Source organism: Euprymna scolopes, chromosome 46, assembly GCF_053919585.1.
Source record: "Euprymna scolopes isolate OS-2025 chromosome 46, ASM5391958v1, whole genome shotgun sequence".
In the NCBI taxonomy this organism is placed as follows: domain Eukaryota; kingdom Metazoa; phylum Mollusca; class Cephalopoda; order Sepiida; family Sepiolidae; genus Euprymna; species Euprymna scolopes.
The window spans coordinates 17,088,457-17,105,956 of NC_136527.1; the positions used below are offsets into that span (position 1 = coordinate 17,088,457).

General features: G+C 36.2%; 1 protein-coding gene across 14 annotated transcripts in view; it reads right to left on the minus strand.

The window, feature by feature from the left end:
* The window catches only part of LOC145271243 (ATP-binding cassette sub-family C member 8-like), a 528,909-nt gene that overhangs the window by 45,215 nt on the left and 466,194 nt on the right, over window positions 1–17,500 (minus strand). For all 14 annotated transcript variants that reach the window (XM_080126810.1, XM_080126808.1, XM_080126809.1 and 11 more), the window contains 2 exons: window positions 12,144–12,394; window positions 5,083–5,249 (listed from right to left, as the gene is read on the minus strand). In XM_080126810.1, coding sequence (XP_079982936.1) covers window positions 5,083–5,249; window positions 12,144–12,394 — 418 coding nt within the window. The remainder of the gene's footprint in view (window positions 1–5,082; window positions 5,250–12,143; window positions 12,395–17,500) is intronic.

The following is a 17,500-nucleotide window of genomic DNA, read 5'->3' on the forward strand; positions in this document are numbered from 1 at the left end:
CTCACAATGAAACGCGAGATATTTTGTGTAGCTGAATTGCCATCTATATATATAAAAGGCAAAATGTGTATATGTATTCTTAAAACTTTATATCACGTCTAAATCATAATAACTATGGGGGTCATGTGTGTATTTAATTTATCCGACTTTTATGAGCTTGCTGCGTCTTGAAAAGTGAATGATCTGGCTTGCAGCGCAAAACTAGGTCAGATATCACGCCACTTTCTCGCACCTGTTTATTTTGATTCATAAATCTTCACATAAAGCTCTTTCAGTTCATCTCCATTGTGGCCGAGATGGTTAGGTGTCTGGCTTTTTTTCCCTTTTGTTTCCACATTCGCGTCAAGGCTTTGGGGTCCAATCCCACCTTCCTACTAAAACTTTTTTTTTTTAACACACACACCTCCAAACACCCAGGCAATGCCAGGTACCCCTCGGTAGTCTATATTATAAATCTCATCTGTCTGTTAAAATGTATGTATGTATGTTTGTATGTCTTGCAAAAACTTTCGACAGAGGCGACGGATTTTCACGAGATTAATATCATTTTGAAGCTCAACCCTTCGGACGAAAAATATCGAAAAATTGGCTAAAAATCATTAATTCCTTCACCCTCAACTTGGCACTTTTCTACAGGGAGGGGTAGCTTTTTTCGCCAATATTTTCGAAAGTCATCCCCTGTTTTCGATTGACTAGCCTTAATTTAAACCTTCGTCACTTCGATTTGGCGATGGATGTAACAGCAAAGACGTCACGTTTTTGTTTTTCATGTTCTTTTTCTCCTTCGCAGCAACACCATTTCTACAAGTCATCTTTGTGATTAACTACGTTTAATTTGAACACTTTACACTATGTCTGTCTGTCTGTCTGTCTCCATATTTATATAAGAAATAACAAGTTTAGGTAGATGGTAAAGTAGGATTGGCAGTAAATCAATGCAGTCACGATTTCAATAATTCTTAATAACAAAGATGGCGGTGAAGAATCAATTGTTTATTTAATTTCTTTTTTTTTCTGTTCGAAATTGCTAATAGTGTTAAGTATTGAGACATTATGTCGAACAAAGATGGCGGTAAGTCAAATAAATGATATAGTCTTGAAAAGAGGCGAAATTTGTAACTGTATTCTTAAAAATCCTCTTTTCATACCTACATTTAAGCAAGACATATTTTCCGTACAGGCCACCATCAAACAAGGCGCAAATATAAAGTTTGGCCATAACAAGTAAAAATTGATATAACCAAATGGAATTGTATTTGACATTAAAGAAATGTTGAGACATTATGTTGAACAAAGATGGCTGCAGTAAATTAAATCACGATCTCGAGTTTTGAGTAATTCTTAGTAACAAAGATGGCGGCAAAGAATCAATGCAGTCATGATTCAGTTGTTTGAAGACGGAGGTTGACAGCGAACTGAATTGAATCCAAAATTTGATAATTTTATAGTAACGTTTGAAGCTTCTGATTGGTTGATTGTCATAATCGTGAGTTATAAGTAAGATCGCCGAAATCATTGGTGTCATACCCTCCCCCCATTAGTAGTCAAAAGTTGAGGTTTCCTACAACATCTACAGGCATTCACTGGTCCATTTACTTCACTTCCTGAACAGCTGCCTTAAATACTTAATAACAAAGATGGCGGCAAAGAATCAATGTAGTCACGATTCAGTCGTTTGAAATAGTCTCCACTTTTTGTAAAATTAATCAAGGGAAATAACTTATCTATCACTGAAATTAACATCTACTACCATGAAGATGATTCTGAGAGGAATCGAAACATTACTTCGATGACATATTGTTATGGAGTCTATGATATGAATAGTGCGATTAGTGTGGGATGTCGTTGAGTGCGATGGAGGTCAAACGATTACGACTCATCAAACCTGATGATATCAGTCTGACGTGTTGTGAATGCATTGTACGTCTGGTCAGAAATCATCCACTTATCAAGGCCCGGAAGCAACTCAGGGATAAGGGTTATTGCAAGTACAGTACATTAGTGTGGAGATTTAATAAAGTGTCTACATGGAAATAGCGATAAAACAAAAGTGTCTACATGGAAATAGCGATAAAACAAAGACAGGCTCGCTACGTCTCTTCTGTGGGAAAGAGGTTACAGGGTAGAGAAAAGGGCATCCCCCACTAAGCCACGAAGTCTATTTTGTACTCAGTCAAGGCAGGATAGGCTGTTTTTAGCAGCTCCTGCCTAGATGTGGCAGCAGTACTCCATCCTTTGTTTACGTTGGACTTGAAGACATCCAAGTTGTCGTCAGAAGGGAAGCAGGCATACGGAACAGAGTTCCACAGGCGTGCAGTTCTAAGAAAGAAGCTTTGTTCATGGAATCTACGTTTTGATTTAGGCACAGATAAAGAGTGGGGAAAGTTTTTGACAGTGAATTCAGCTAGACGGGTGTTTTTCATAAAAGATTGGCGAGGAGGGACCAGAGATTGGAGTTCAGACGAGCACCTGCCATGGAAATAACGATAAAATAAGGACAGGCTCACAACGTCTCTTCTGTGGGAGAGAGGTTGCAGGGAAGAGAAAAGAGCATCCTCCACTAAGCCACGAAGTCTATTTTGTACTCTGTCAAGGCAGGATAGGCTGTTTCTAGCAGCTCCTGTCCAGATATGGCAGCAGTATTCCATTCTTGGACGTACTTGGCTTTTATATAGATAGAGAATTGCATCAGTAGTGAGATATCTTCTGGAGCAGTAGAAGGATCCCACCATCTTTCCAGCGACCTTGGCAACAGACTTGATGTACGTGTTCCATTTCAGATCAGGAGTAAAGGTCAAGCCCAGAAGCTTGTCAAAACATGGGGCTTCTCCTAGACGAGAGCCATCCATTTCAATTGATGCCAGATGGGGATCAGAGCGTTGATGATGTAAAGATAGGAGTTTGGTTTTAGATGCATTAAAGGTAACCAGCCATGTCTTCCCCCATTGAACCACACGCTTGAGATCAGAGGAGAGAGAACTTTGTCATTTACAGCCTTTGATGTGTTGCCGTAGATGGTCGTGTCATCAGCATAGAGTTCAACGAATAATTTAAGTATGTGTTTTAGGGAGATCATTGATGTATATCAGCAAGACAATTGGGCCCAGGGTGGAACCTTGAGGGACTCCAGCATTAATACTGCAGGCCTCTGATTTTTGTCCACCGGCCACTACTTTTATGAGCCTATCAGAGAGAAATGATTTAATGATAGAGAAAACATTTGAGAGAAAAAGGTCTAGGAGGCTTGCATATTGATCTATAGTATTGGGCACATGGGTGGGCTTGCGAACAATCTGAGTGAAGTCATAAGCAATGGCAAAATCATGACAAAACCTCCCTTCATCGTCTGTCTTATTTGAGTGGGTCAGCCATTCCACGTTATGGATGTTGAAGTCACCACAGATGTGGATGTTAGCCGAGGGATGTGCAGACAGGATGTGGTCTATTTTCTCAGATATACTCTTAAAGACAGTAACTCCGCTGTTATGGGGCCGATAGAGGGCAAATATAAATGCAGTGGTGTAAGCAAGTGCAACCCGGAAGCACATATAGGGTAAATTAGGATCTTCTCTAGAGATATCCCTGCCACACGGGAAGCTATCTTTAATGTAGGCACATATTCCATGCCCATGGCGATCTTGGGGGTCAGATTTAGCTGTTAAGTTAGAGTATCCGTTAATTATGAACTCATCTAGGGAAGTGGTCGGCCCTATTCCAGTTTCACTTGAAAATAATATGTCCGGTTTCGTCTCCTATAATTGGGTTTCAACCTCTGGAAGGTTGGAACGTAGACCCCTGATGTTGGAGAAGGAGACATGGTAGTAGGGGTCTACATTGGAAGATGGGGTTCTAGGTTTATTCAAGTTTTTTTTCTGGAGATATTTCATGCTGAGGTTTTGGGATTTGTGGAACAGGTCGGCATACTTGGTTAGAGCAGGATAGAGAGGGAAAGTAAGAGAGAAAAGGACAGGAATTTTTTTTTATGTAGCACATGATAAGGTAAAGCTGTAACAATTACCCACTAATATGGCATCGAGAGGCCCCACCAGAGACTACTGCATGGTTCAGAATCCATTCACCAAATGGCAATACAGCAGCTCAAGTACTTTACACCTGCTGATAGGACAGCCTCCTTAGTGATTAATCCAAGGTTTGGTCCCTGACTATCAGGCGGATAACGTCAGCCCAGACGAAACGTTTACCTCCAGCACCCTTACTAGTGACATGGTCACAAGGATAGACATAGAGACAGAAAAATTTCCGACATCTCAGACTACTGTTCACCAAGTACTACCGCCCTTTAAAGCAGCTTTTTCTTCACTCTTTGTCAGAAAAGTCACTCATTTGAATGAGGACTGAGGGACAAAAAAGGAGAAGCAAGAGTTACTGGAGCTACCGATAACACATCCACTGCATTATCTACTCTCCATTAAAAAAAGGGGGGGATAGGTACAAGGGACTTATTAATATCTACTCCGGTGCTCAATTATCAATTCAGGACCCTGTTTGAAGATAATCTTCCCTCCAATATTAATTTGCGGATGTTTTTGGAGTTATCTATCTCGAGTTTGAATCATTCGAGCTTCACCTTATAATTAAAAACCAATATTAAACTTCTATCAATTTGTAAAGTCGTCTTTTTCTTTGCTAATGTCACTGTGTATTTTAGTTTCGAATATAATTGAAAGTAAGACTAACTATATTAGATGGTTTGATTGGCTAGCAAGGAGTTCAGAGTTGAAAATTCGAGTTCGATTGACACAGTTGTCAGGTATTCTGATAAGATAAAAGACTTCTCATGGAGGCAATGAGAAATCGCGATGTATAGCAGATAGAAAAATTCCCACCCTCCTTCTAAGGATGAGCAGAGAACTGCAGCGTGATTCTGACTATGAAACTGAATGAAGTTCCAATTGTCCAGAGAAATGAGACTTGCATCGGTTTTATGCATGAGAGAGCTTTTATTCCAGGTGGGCCAATGTTGGGACACAGACCACTCGAGGACACTAGATGTGAACATTGATGCAATAAAGACAGACACCTCTCCCCCCTCCCCCTGCAACAGATATATTTTGTACTTACATAACTGGCAGGCTTGTGAGAAAAGTGAGCATTTTATGATGGAGGCGGCCAGCTCCTCTAACCAGAGTGAATTTTAGTAAAAGCCCAGTAAGACCTGTAATCACGATCACACTCCCACAGATGGCGACGTAGATGCACACATAATACATGTCGTTCACAGGAATGAGCTGCAAAGAAACAAAATAAAAATTGGGCATCAAATACGTTTAATAATAGCAATATGAAATCACAGAAATAAATTGAATCCGAAAAAAAAAAAAAAAAAAAAAAAAATATCAAAATCTTTTTGAAACTACAAAAAAAAAGTAATAATAATAATCTCTAAAAATCTTTGAGCTGTTTCCCACCTGACTACAACTTGACCGTCTTCAAGTCCAACATAAACAAATTCCTGACAAACCGCCCTCTTAAGTAAGACACTCTATCAAATCTCCAATACTAATAATTACTACCATACTATCTTATTGATCACTGTACATGCAATAACCCTTATCCCTGAGTGGCCTCCGGGCCTTGATAAGTGGTGACCTCCATGCAAAAAAAAAAGAAGATATATAGATAGATTGGTTATAAAACTTTCATTTATTTGTACATATAAGATTTCTGCTTTCAATGACAGATTGACAAGTCTAATGGCATGCATGACGGTGTTGTTGGTGGTGGAGGAGAAGAATGTTGTTTTTTTGTTTTTTTTACATAGGCATCACCACATTATCAAGGTCAAGAGGCCACTCAAGGATAAGGGTTAAAGAGTGTACAGTAGAAATTGGACAATATCGTAATCATTAGTAATGAAAATTTGGTAAATTTGATAACTCATATGGAACGGCTCATCAAGAACTTATTTACGTTAGACTTGAACACACCCATATTGTAGTCAGCCAGAAAGCAGGAAAACGGAAGACAATTCCACAGGCGTGCAGTTCTAAGAAAGAAGCTTTGTTCATGGAATCTACGTTTAGGTTTAGGCACAGATAAAGAGTGGGGGGAATTATTGATAGTGTTTACAGCTAGACGAGTGTTTCTTGTGAAAGTTTTGCGAGGGGGGGACCATAGATTGAAGCTCAGTCGAACACTTTCCATGAAAATAACGATACATCAGAGACAAACTCGCAACATCTCTTCTGTGAGATAGAGGTTGCAAGGAAGAGAAAAGGACATCTCCTACGAGGCTACGAAGTCTATTTTGAACTCTATCAAGGCAGGACAAGTTCTTTCTAGCAGCTCCTGCCCAGATGTGGCAACAGTATTCCATCCTTGGACGTACCTGGCTAGAACTAGAGGCCTCCTGAAGACGAGAGCCATTCATTTAAGAATGTGTTGCTATTGTTACGTGGTGGGTGTTATATTATTAAGATGGCGTATATATTTGTATTGTTCTTCATGTGAGTATTTGAAAGTCTTAGTGAGAGATTAGAGTCTTAAAAGTGTTGATGTGTTGAGTGTTCATATGTCTTAAGATGTTCATGTTGTAAGAGATGGAGACATTGGTGAGATATAAAGACGGAGTACATATAAAGAGAGAGAGAGGGAGAGAGACACACAGTTCTGTATATATATAATAGACAATTATACATTTAAACTATGATTTTCACAAACAGTTGTAACTGTTCTCAAGAAAAGAAAGAAAAAAATTTTCTTTTCTGTAACGCAAAGTCCGTTAACACAAAAACAATAAATTACCCCTTTTTCAAAGACAAAACAATTGACCACTTTAAAAGCTGGAAAGTTCAACTATTTCACATTTCTGCATCTTATTTTTGACCATAGCGTATTTTCGTTTCCGAACGAAACACGCTTTAAGTGCAACTCACTTTAAAAAAATTTTTTGATTGGCATATGTAAACATTCATCCAGCAAGACATTTAGGACACAAATTTTTATGAATGACATACTGACTTACTTTTTCTTTCTCTGTGTTCGTGTGAGTTCATATTTTTTTTTTTTTTTTTTTTACATAGGCATCACCACATTATCAAGGCCCAGAGGCCACTCAAGGATAAGGGTTAAAGAGTGTATAGTAGAAATTGGACAATATAGTAATCATTAGTAATGAAAATTTGTTAAATTTGATAACTTATATGGAACGGCTCATCAAGAACTTATTTACTTTAGACTTGAACACAACCATATTGTAGTCAGCCGGAAAGCAGGAAAACGGAAGACAATTCCACAGGCGTGCAGTTCTAAGAAAGAAGCTTTGTTCATGGAATCTACGTTTAGGTTTAGGCACAGATAAAGAGTGGGGGGAATTATTGATAGTGTTTACAGCTAGACGAGTGTTTCTTGTGAAAGTTTGGCGAGGGGGGACCATAGATTGAAGCTCAGTCGAACACTTTCCATGAAAATAACGATACATCAGAGACAAACTCGCAACATCTCTTCTGCGAGATAGAGGTTGCAAGGAAGAGAAAAGGACATCTCCTACGAGGCTACGAAGTCTATTTTGAACTCTATCAAGGCAGGACAAGTCCTTTCTAGCAGCTCCTGCCCAGATGTGGCAACAGTATTCCATCCTTGGGCGTACCTGGCTCTTATATAGATAGAGAATAGCATCAGCAGTGAGATATTTACCGAATCGATAGAAAGATCCCACCATTTTTCCAGCGGCCTTGGCAACAGATTTGATGTAGGTGTTCCATTTAAGATCAGGAGTAATGGTCAAGCCCAGAAGCTTGTCAAAACTTGAGGCCTCCTGAAGACGAGAGCCATTCATTTCAATTGATGCCAAATGTGGATTAGAATGTTGATGATGTAAAGAGAGAAGCTTGGTTTTAGATGCATTAAAAGTAACCAGCCACTCCTTTCCCCATTGTACTACGTGCTCAAGATGAGAGGAGAGAGAATTGGAGAGAACTTGGTCGTTTACTGTCTTAGATGTGCTACTATAAATGGTAGTGTCGTCAGCATAAATGTCTACAAATGATGTAAGGATGTGATTTGGAAGATCATTAATGTAGATCAGGAAAAGAGTTGGGCCCAGGATGGACCCCTGAGGGACACCGGCATTAATACTGTGAGCTTCTGATTTTTGCCCCTCAACTACTACTCTTATGAACCTATCAGAAAGAAATGATTTAATAATTGAGAAGACATTTCCAGCTATACCATAGCTAGCGATCTTATGAAGTAAACCTTTATGCCATACCCTATCAAAGGCTTTAGATATGTCAAGAGCATTTTTTCAAAACAATTTATTAACCGAATTCAACAATTATCAAAACAATTTTTCGTCTCGTGTAGTATATCTGAACATAACAATCGGGTTTGTATTACTGTACACATAGATTCGAAAAAGTTGTCAAAAAACAAACAAATATATAACAAATAAATGTTATCAAAGGCAAGATAAGTTATTTTTCTACCTAACTTGATAATTTTTTGTGTTTTTATTCAATATAACATGTTTATTCAGCTCGAAAAACATACTGTGTTTACCGATGTATTGGAAAATTCAAAATGGCGCCCGACTCTCTCGTTAACACGGTAAGTTTGGGAAAGGTGCTATAAATATAAAACTAGACAAAATACTGTTAGAAACTCGCTCAATATATATTACAGTGACATAGGTTGACATATATTCGGTGGGTTTTTAATAGTATTTTGTCTAGTTTATTATTTATAACACCTCTTCCCAAACTTACCGTGTTAAAGAGAGAGTCGGGCGCCATCTTGAATTTTCCAATACATCGGTAAACACTATGTTTTTCGAGCTGAATAAACATGTTACATTGAATAAAAACACGAAAAATATATCCAGTTAGGTAGAAAAGTAACTTATCTTGCCTTTGATCACATTTATTTGTTATATATTTGTTTTTTGACAACTTTTTCGAATCTATGTGTACAGTAATACAAACCCTAACAATCTCTATTTATTTTTTTTTTTTGCTGCTTAAACTTTCTGCGTGTGCGTGTATATTTAAACCATCTTTAAATGAATGAAATGCATATCAGCCTTTTTTTCTAATTTTCTTGTATATTTTTGTTCTATTGTATGTATGTGTGTTCGGGACCGTATAAACAATGAAAAAACAAAAGCAGATATTGAACATATGTTTTATTCTTAGGGGAGAGGAATCTTTCATCTCTATGTATTATTTGTTTTATCTACCCTAGGACTGGTATTGTTCATGTTTTATCCCTAGCATAGGTAATTTACAGCATGTATATGAAATTGTTTTACCTTAGGGAGAAGAGAACAGGTAATATACAACATAATGTGTCTATATTACATCCCTGGCAACGCCTAGAAACCAGCTAGAACATGGTTTTCAGTCAATCTTTATTACATCCTGGGCTATGCCGGGAAACCAGCTAATCTCTATTTAGTGACTTGACCACCAAAATACCTCCCTAAGTGTGTCCTTTCTTTCACTATGATTTTCTTATTGTTCTACACAATATCAACTGTAGCGAAATAAAACAGTAAACTTAGTGTAGTGTTAGAATAAAGAGCAAAGGAAAAAATTTATTTCGTTTTGCATTTTTTTCTCCTTTGTTTTTTTTTCTTTTTTTTTCTTTTTAATGGAGCCTTGCGTTGTTACTGTGGTAACGCCAGTTTCTTTTTTTTTTTCAAACCCACCCTTGCTTGAGTGGACTAGTCACGTGCACCAAACTACAAATATGTTGCATAGGGTGTTATTTTTAGAAGGTACCACTTGTGCGTATGTTACGTGAGTTCTTATTTAGTGTTTTTGTTTGGGAGAGTCTTAGTAAGAGATTAGGGTCTTAGGAGTGATATCTAGAGGCAGTCTTAGGAGTGTTCATGTGTTGAGTATTCATATGTCTTAAGATGTTCATGTTTGTAAGAGATAGCATATCAGAGACATAAACAGGTACATATAAAGAGAGAGCCAGTTCTGTATATATATAATAGACAGTGTACCTGTTACTACAAGAGAACCAATTCAATGAGAGGAGATTTATGAATATCTTGATAGATAGACCAAGAGATAGTGCGTTAGCCATTTACGTTTTGACAGTTGTGCATATAATATAATCACGTTACCTTTCTCGTTGTAATGATGAACACAGAAGACGCAGATACACAAAGATGATGACGTCCTTTATTTCATGACCGGTCCATGATTTCGCGTGAGGAATTCAAAGTTTCTTTACGTGGTTATTTCTAAAACCCTCTCACTTCTAGAGGATGTCTTGATTCTAACGGAGAATTGGTCTGAACCTCTCTGCTTCTCTCCGACTCTTCTCCCAGACTGCATCTAAAAACTATATTGAGAACTCGTCACGTCATCGCATGATTAAACATGTGCTCATAAAGCACGTTGGATGACATGCGTCACGTTGCCAAACTTGACATGATCCCGAGTTCAGTAACCTATTTTTCAAATAACATTTTTACAAAATATGTTTACAATTTCAGTTGACGATTAAATTCCTTAACAGAAACAAAATTATTACATTCCTTTTCCATATACAGATATGTAAGCTAAACAATTGCAATTCCTTATTTCAATAACATTCTGTATTTATTTTAAATTATGATTGGAATTTTCAATTCCAAATCTAGCTTTGCAAGTTCGAATCCTTGACTATCCTATTTCATATTTACATTTAACTAATTCCCTATTTTTTCACTTACATGAAAAGGGGACAGCCCTTTTATCATGTAACACCATCACCATCTCTCGACTTCTCGTCTGTTTCTCTTTTTATTTGACCCAGATGACGTCAACATTACACCCATAAAATATATGGGTCGCATAACTCGCTGACTGAAGATTTTACGCCCTAGAATTTGACCCCCACCACCTTTGACATCACTCCCCAAGGATCTGGATTATTTCATTGTTGAGGTCCCTAAATGCCGGAAAGCCTCCTACTCTAATAGTTCCTTCTCTGGGACTGTTAGACTTTGAAATTCCCTCCCTGTTTCCTGCTTCTCTAACTGTACTAACACGCAGAAGTGTAAGATAATGTGGATAGACATCTTGCTGCGCAACTCCCCACAGTCTTCTATTAACCAAGATCCCAAATAGTAGTCACCTTATGTTCCCAGTCCAATATGATTTATTTGGAAAAAAAAGTAATCTATATATCTATAAAAGTGAAAGTGTCTGTGTGTGTGTCTACATTTCTCTACCAAATTACTCTACAAGATTTTACATAAGGGGCATTGAGATTTGGGAATATCGTTTTAATCAGTTTTCGGCCAAAAATTTGGTTGTCAAGGGGTCAAAGTTCAATGATTTGACCTTTGAAAACTCTATGAAACACCTCTGCCAATTTTGGGTCTAAGCACTTGAAATTTTAGATGTAGGTTACTTGGACATGGATCAAACTTTTTAATTTGATTTTAGCCAAAAACAATAAATGTTAAGGGGACAAAATTGGGGTCAAAGTTTAAAAAATTTGACCTCTGCGGTCTCTACCAAATTACTCAGCCAATTTGTGGTCTAAACATTTGAAATTTTACATAAAGTGTATTCAGACATAGGACAATCTGTTTAATCGGTTTTTGGTCCAAAATTGGGCTGCCAAGAGGTCAAAGTTCCAAAGATTTGACCTTTGAGGTCTCTAGCAAACTATGAAACCGATTTGGGGTCTAAACATTTGAAATATTACATAAAGGGTATTCAGACATGCAGCAAGTTTTTCAATCAGTTTTTGGGCGACAATTTGCCTGCCAAGAGATCAAAGTTGAAAGAGTTGACCTTTGCAGACTCTACCAAACTCCTCCGCCAATTTTGGGTCTAAACACTTGAAATTTTAGATGTAGTTTACCAGGACATGAGTCAAACTTTTTAATATATATATAGATTTTTTTTTTTTTTTACACAGGCATCACCACATTATCAAGGCCAAGAGGCCACTCGAGGATAAGGGTTAAAGAGTGTACAGTAGAAATTGGACGATATAGTAATCAATTCAGTAAATTTGTTAACTTACATGGAACGGCTCATCAAGAACTTGAGGCACATAGAGTTATGAACAGTACATAGGGCCTGTCAAAGCCGAGCTAAACTTCTAATAAATAAATAAATAAAAGGACATAATAGTATTTCTCATTAAATCCCGGACAATTTCGAGTAACCCACCTTTGGAATGACAATCGTACTATTTGGCTGAGTCTTGTATATGATGCTCGGTTCTTTCCATTTCCAATTAACGAGCCAAAGATCTGCAGCGGCGATCAGCGCATGCTTCCCGATCAGGAGGAGGAACGCAACGAAGACCAAATAGGAAGAACAAAGTTTGAGAAACTCAACCACCATGTGCACAGGGAACGGGCGGACATCTCGAAGATCAGCAAGTTTCATCGCTGTGCTTTCTTCTTCATCCAATTCTTCTGCAGAGATAAAAACGAAAACAGGGTTTTTGAAGTTAGTTCGATACATCCTGATGTTACGTCGATGAGTTTTTGAGATGAGGATTGATTATTCGTATTATTTGGACTACTGTTCTCATCTTGAGTGTGATTTTCACAACGTTTCGGTTGATGTAACCTTTGACCTTCTTCAGGTGTATCTTGCCGAACTCTGATTCTTAAGATTCTAAAAATATGCATCTTTGATTCCTAAGATTGTAAACATATTTGTCTCCAATTCTTAAGATTCCAATAATATCTGCCTCTGATTCCTAAGATTCTAAAAATATCTATCTCCAATTCCTAAGATTCTACAAATATCTATTCCTGATTCCTAAAAATATCCATCTTTGATTTCTAAGATTCTAAAAATATCTATCTCTGATTCCTAAGATTGTAAACATATTTGTCTCCAATTCTTAAGATTCCAATAATATCTGCCTCTGATTCCTAAGATTCTAAAAATATCCATCTTTGATTCCTAAGATTGTAAACATATTTGTCTCCGATTCTTAAGATTCCAATAATATCTGCCTCTGATTCCTAATATTCTAAAAATATCTATTCCTGATTCCTAAGATTCTAAAACATATCATGTATGGTATACAAATTCTAAGATTCTAAAAATATCCATCTTTGATTTCTAAGATTCTAAAATATCTATATCTGATTCCTAAGATTGTAAACATATTCGTCTCCGATTCTTAAGATTCCAATAATATCTGCCTCTGATTCCTAAGATTCTAAAAATATCTATCTCCAATTCCTAAGATTCTAAAAATATCTATCTCTGATTCCTGATTCCTAAGATTCTAAAACATATCATGTATGGTATACAAATTCTAAGATTCTAAAAATATCCATCTTTGATTTCTAAGATTCTAAAATATCTATATCTGATTCCTAAGATTGTAAACATATTCGTCTCCGATTCTTAAGATTCCAATAATATCTGCCTCTGATTCCTAAGATTCTAAAAATATCTATCTCCAATTCCTAAGATTCTAAAAATATCTATCTCTGATTCCTGATTCCTAAGATTCTAAAACATATCATGTATGGTATACAAATTGGTAAGTTTTCAGGTTTTTGGTTCAAATTTCCTTTATGCTTTCTTGATATGTTATGTAATTCTTATTCGAAGATGACAAATGTTATTTGTTGTTTTCATATTTGTGAGAGTCTTAGAGTGATAGAGACGGTCTTAGACGTGTTCATGTGTTGCGTGTTCATATGTCTTAAGATGTTCATGTTGTAAGAGATGGAGGCATTGGTGAGATATAGAGAGATTAGAGTCTTAGGAGTGATATCTAGAGACAGTCTTAGGAGTGTTCATGTGTTGCGTGTTCATATGTCTTAAGATGTTCATGTTGGAGACATTGGTGAGATATAGAAACAGAGTACATATGAAGAGAGAGAGACAGTTCTGTATATATATAATAGACTGTGTACATGTTACTACAAGAGAACCAATTCAATGAGAGGAGATTTATGAGTTTTTGAGATGAGGATTATTTGCAGTATTTGGATTCTTCGGACTACTGTTCTCATCTTGAGTGTCATTTTCACAACGTTTCGGTCGATGTAACCTCTGACCTTCTTCAGGTGTATCTTGTCGAACTCGCAAATGTTTCTGTCGAACTCAGGAATTTGGACGGAATTTCAAACGGAACCCTTTATTTACTTCACGGTGGGTAGCATGCTCTCGTTCCATCAGCCATGACTGGATAGAAGTCCTAAGTAATTAGCAACACTATGTTTTGATCGGCCACACTGAAATTTTTTTTGTTGTTTTCACAGAATTAGTTATTCGTATTATTTGGATTTTTCAGACTACTGTTCTCATCTTGAGTGTTAGTTAAACAACGTTTTGGTTGATGTAACCTCCGACCTTCTTCAAAAGACACGCGGCATAGTAGATAAAGTACTTGGTAAAATTCAATTGTAAAGTTACACTCTTCTGGAGGTTGAAGGTTCAGTCTTCAGTGCAGGGGTAGGTGTATCAGAATTTTTGTAGGAATTTTTGACACCCCTAACACGAAACTGCAAATAAAATATAAAAAACTCGTAATTTCTCTTTTAAAGGTGGGTTGTTTATTTTCTTTATGGATTATACTTCCAAAATAAACTATTAAAGTTGTATAAAAAGTAATAGAAATATTTTTTTAAAAATAGTAATGAAATTAATTGAATGTTACGAGTTCGGTATTTTTCAATTTTTAAACTTTAAAAATCTATCAAAATTTTTCTATTGATTCTATTTTTACGATATTTTCAGGGTCAATGTGAAATTTTATGCTCTTTCCAAGAAACCGAATATAATATTTTAGACAAACGTTTTTTTTTAATTCACGCCCACCCCATTTTCAAATGTCTATTAAAAAGTAAATAATTAATTTACTCACCAAAGTTTTATATATCACAAATTGAAGAGAAAAGATCAATAAATAATATATTCAAATTTAAAACAAAAAAAGTAGTGTTTTTTAGAAATTTACCTGTAAAGTCCGAAGTTTAAAACCTTTTTAAAAAAAAAAATTTTTTTGTTTTTTTTTTAATGAAATCTTGGTCCTTGCTCCTTTAAGTGAAAAAAAATTAGGGCTTGAATGACATTTTTCGAGGAGTTATAAGCTTCGAAAGATAGCGGGTGGAATTATTCAATAGTTTTCACGAGATTTCTGACACTGTTAGTGCAGGGGACACTAAAAACACAATTTCTGAATTACTTAGACCTGCTACCCAGTCATGGCTGACAGAACAAGAGCATGCTACTCCCCGTGAATTAAATGAAGCATTGTGTTCGAAATTCGATGTAGATTCCTGAATTTGGCAGAAAGATTCCCCGAGTTTGACAAGATACACCTAAAGAAGGTCGGAGGTTACATCGACCGAAATGTTGTGAAAATAACACTCAATAACAGTGGTCTGAAGAATCCAAATAATACCAGAAATCCTGATGTTTTTCACAGTGAGCGGTCAAGTTTCTTGTTTTATTTTGAAGTATTAAAAATAAAAATATCTTGTCTCTCTTGCATAGAAAAATTTAAACTAGGCAATTAAAAATGAAACTGACCCCAAATTGGTTGGTTGTTTTTGTTTTACGGCATATCAACCCTTTTTCAGGTTATTTAATGCTGAATCTAGTCATTTTGAGGAACGATCTTAATGGAGTATAAAAATTTTTTTTTTTTTTAAATCAGATTCTATTTAACCCATAGTTGGGACCCTAACAGGTACTACCACTCCGAGTCGGAGTGGACCTGGGAGCAATGGCAATTAAAAGGTGGCTCCACACACCCCAAGGCCCCTAAGGTGGGGCCTCACCATCGGATACAGTTTTAGGTCATATCCAGGACAAAGGGAGATAAATCAATTATTCAAACTTACAAAATTTATGCTGTAATGCCTACGAATTCCTATTAATCGCTTAAAAATTATTTTTTGGAAGAATCTAAGGACAAAGGGTTGGTTGGGTGGTTGTTTTTGTTTTACGGCATATCAACCTTTGATCATTTGAGATGAGTGGCGCAGTGGATAGAGATGTTGAATCTCTACAGTTCCAGATGAGCATTGACTGAAGATGGTGGTTTCAATCCTACCCAAAGCCGGGCAGAGGATTAGTTGGCAAAAACGTGGTCAGACGACAACTATAGAAGGCAGTAATTACTGAGGATGCAGTTATTCAGCATTCGTATCCGGTTAACCACGTGACAAAGGCCAGAGGATAAATAAACAAATAAATAAATAGATAAACAAACAAATAAATAAACAAATAAATAAACAAATAAATGAACAAACAAACAAACAAACAAATAAACAATAAATAAATAAACAAATAAATGAACAAATAAATAAATAAACAAACAAATAAATAAATAAATAAATAAACAAATAAATGAACAAATAAATAAACAAACAAACAAATAAACAATAAATAAATAAACAAACAAATAAACAAACAAATAAATAAACAAACAAATAAATAAATAAACAAATAGATAAACAATCAAATAAGTAAACAAACAAACAAACAAACAAACAAATAAATTACTCATCTTCATCGGATGCTTAACCACGACAGAATACGAATGCTGAGTCTATTAACTGTATCCTCAGTAATTACTGTACATTTTGAAGATAACGGTTTCAATCCTACCCAAAAGAAAGCCTGAGGATTAGTTGGCCAAAACGTGGTGGAACAACAACAACTATGGAAGGCAGTAATTACTGAAGATACAGTTAAGAGACTCAGCCTTCCTTTCCCGTCGCGACTAACCACCTGACAAAGGCCAGAGAGTTGATCAAAACGTCGTGAAACAACAACTATAAAGATGAGGATAACAGTTCGCAAATAAATATTTTAAAAAATTTGTATTACTTGCATCACTGAGTGTTATTGGTGTAACGTTTCGGTCGAATTGTCCTTTGACCTTCATCAGGCATGTTGGTTGCGGTTTGTAAAAGAAAAGAGAAAAAGACTAGTAATTTTTCTCCTTTCTTTTCCAAACAACAACCAACATGGCTGATGAAGGTCGAAGGACAATCCAACCGAAACGTGGCACCAATAACACTCAAGATGAGAACAATAGTCCAATCAATACAATTAATAGAAACAATTAGCCCTCATCTTAAAAATTCAGAACTTTAATTACATTTTTAATGAAGAATATTGAATAAACAGACAAACTGTTTTAAAAACATGCTAAGATACAAAAAAAAACAAAACAAGAATTTTCTTTGATTCTAATTAATTTCAGATTTAAAATTTCTCATCAGAGAAAGAATTCTTTAGTTCTGTTGTCCCCCCCCACACTTTTTTTCTCTCTTCAGAAGTAAAAAGTCTATCCTCGTGTTGTTTTATCGAGGTTTTGCTGGTTGTTAATGCACGTAGAACTCTCCAGAATTAAGCTGAAAAGGCGCGTGTGTTCACTACATATGAGGTTGAAAATGTGTCGGCTCGTAAAAGCATCTTAGGAATAAAATTTAAAAATATAGAATAAACAGACAAACTGTTTTAAAAACACGCTAAGATGCAAAAAACAAAAGAATTTTCTTTTCTCTTTTCTTTTTTTTCTTTTCTCTAAGTTG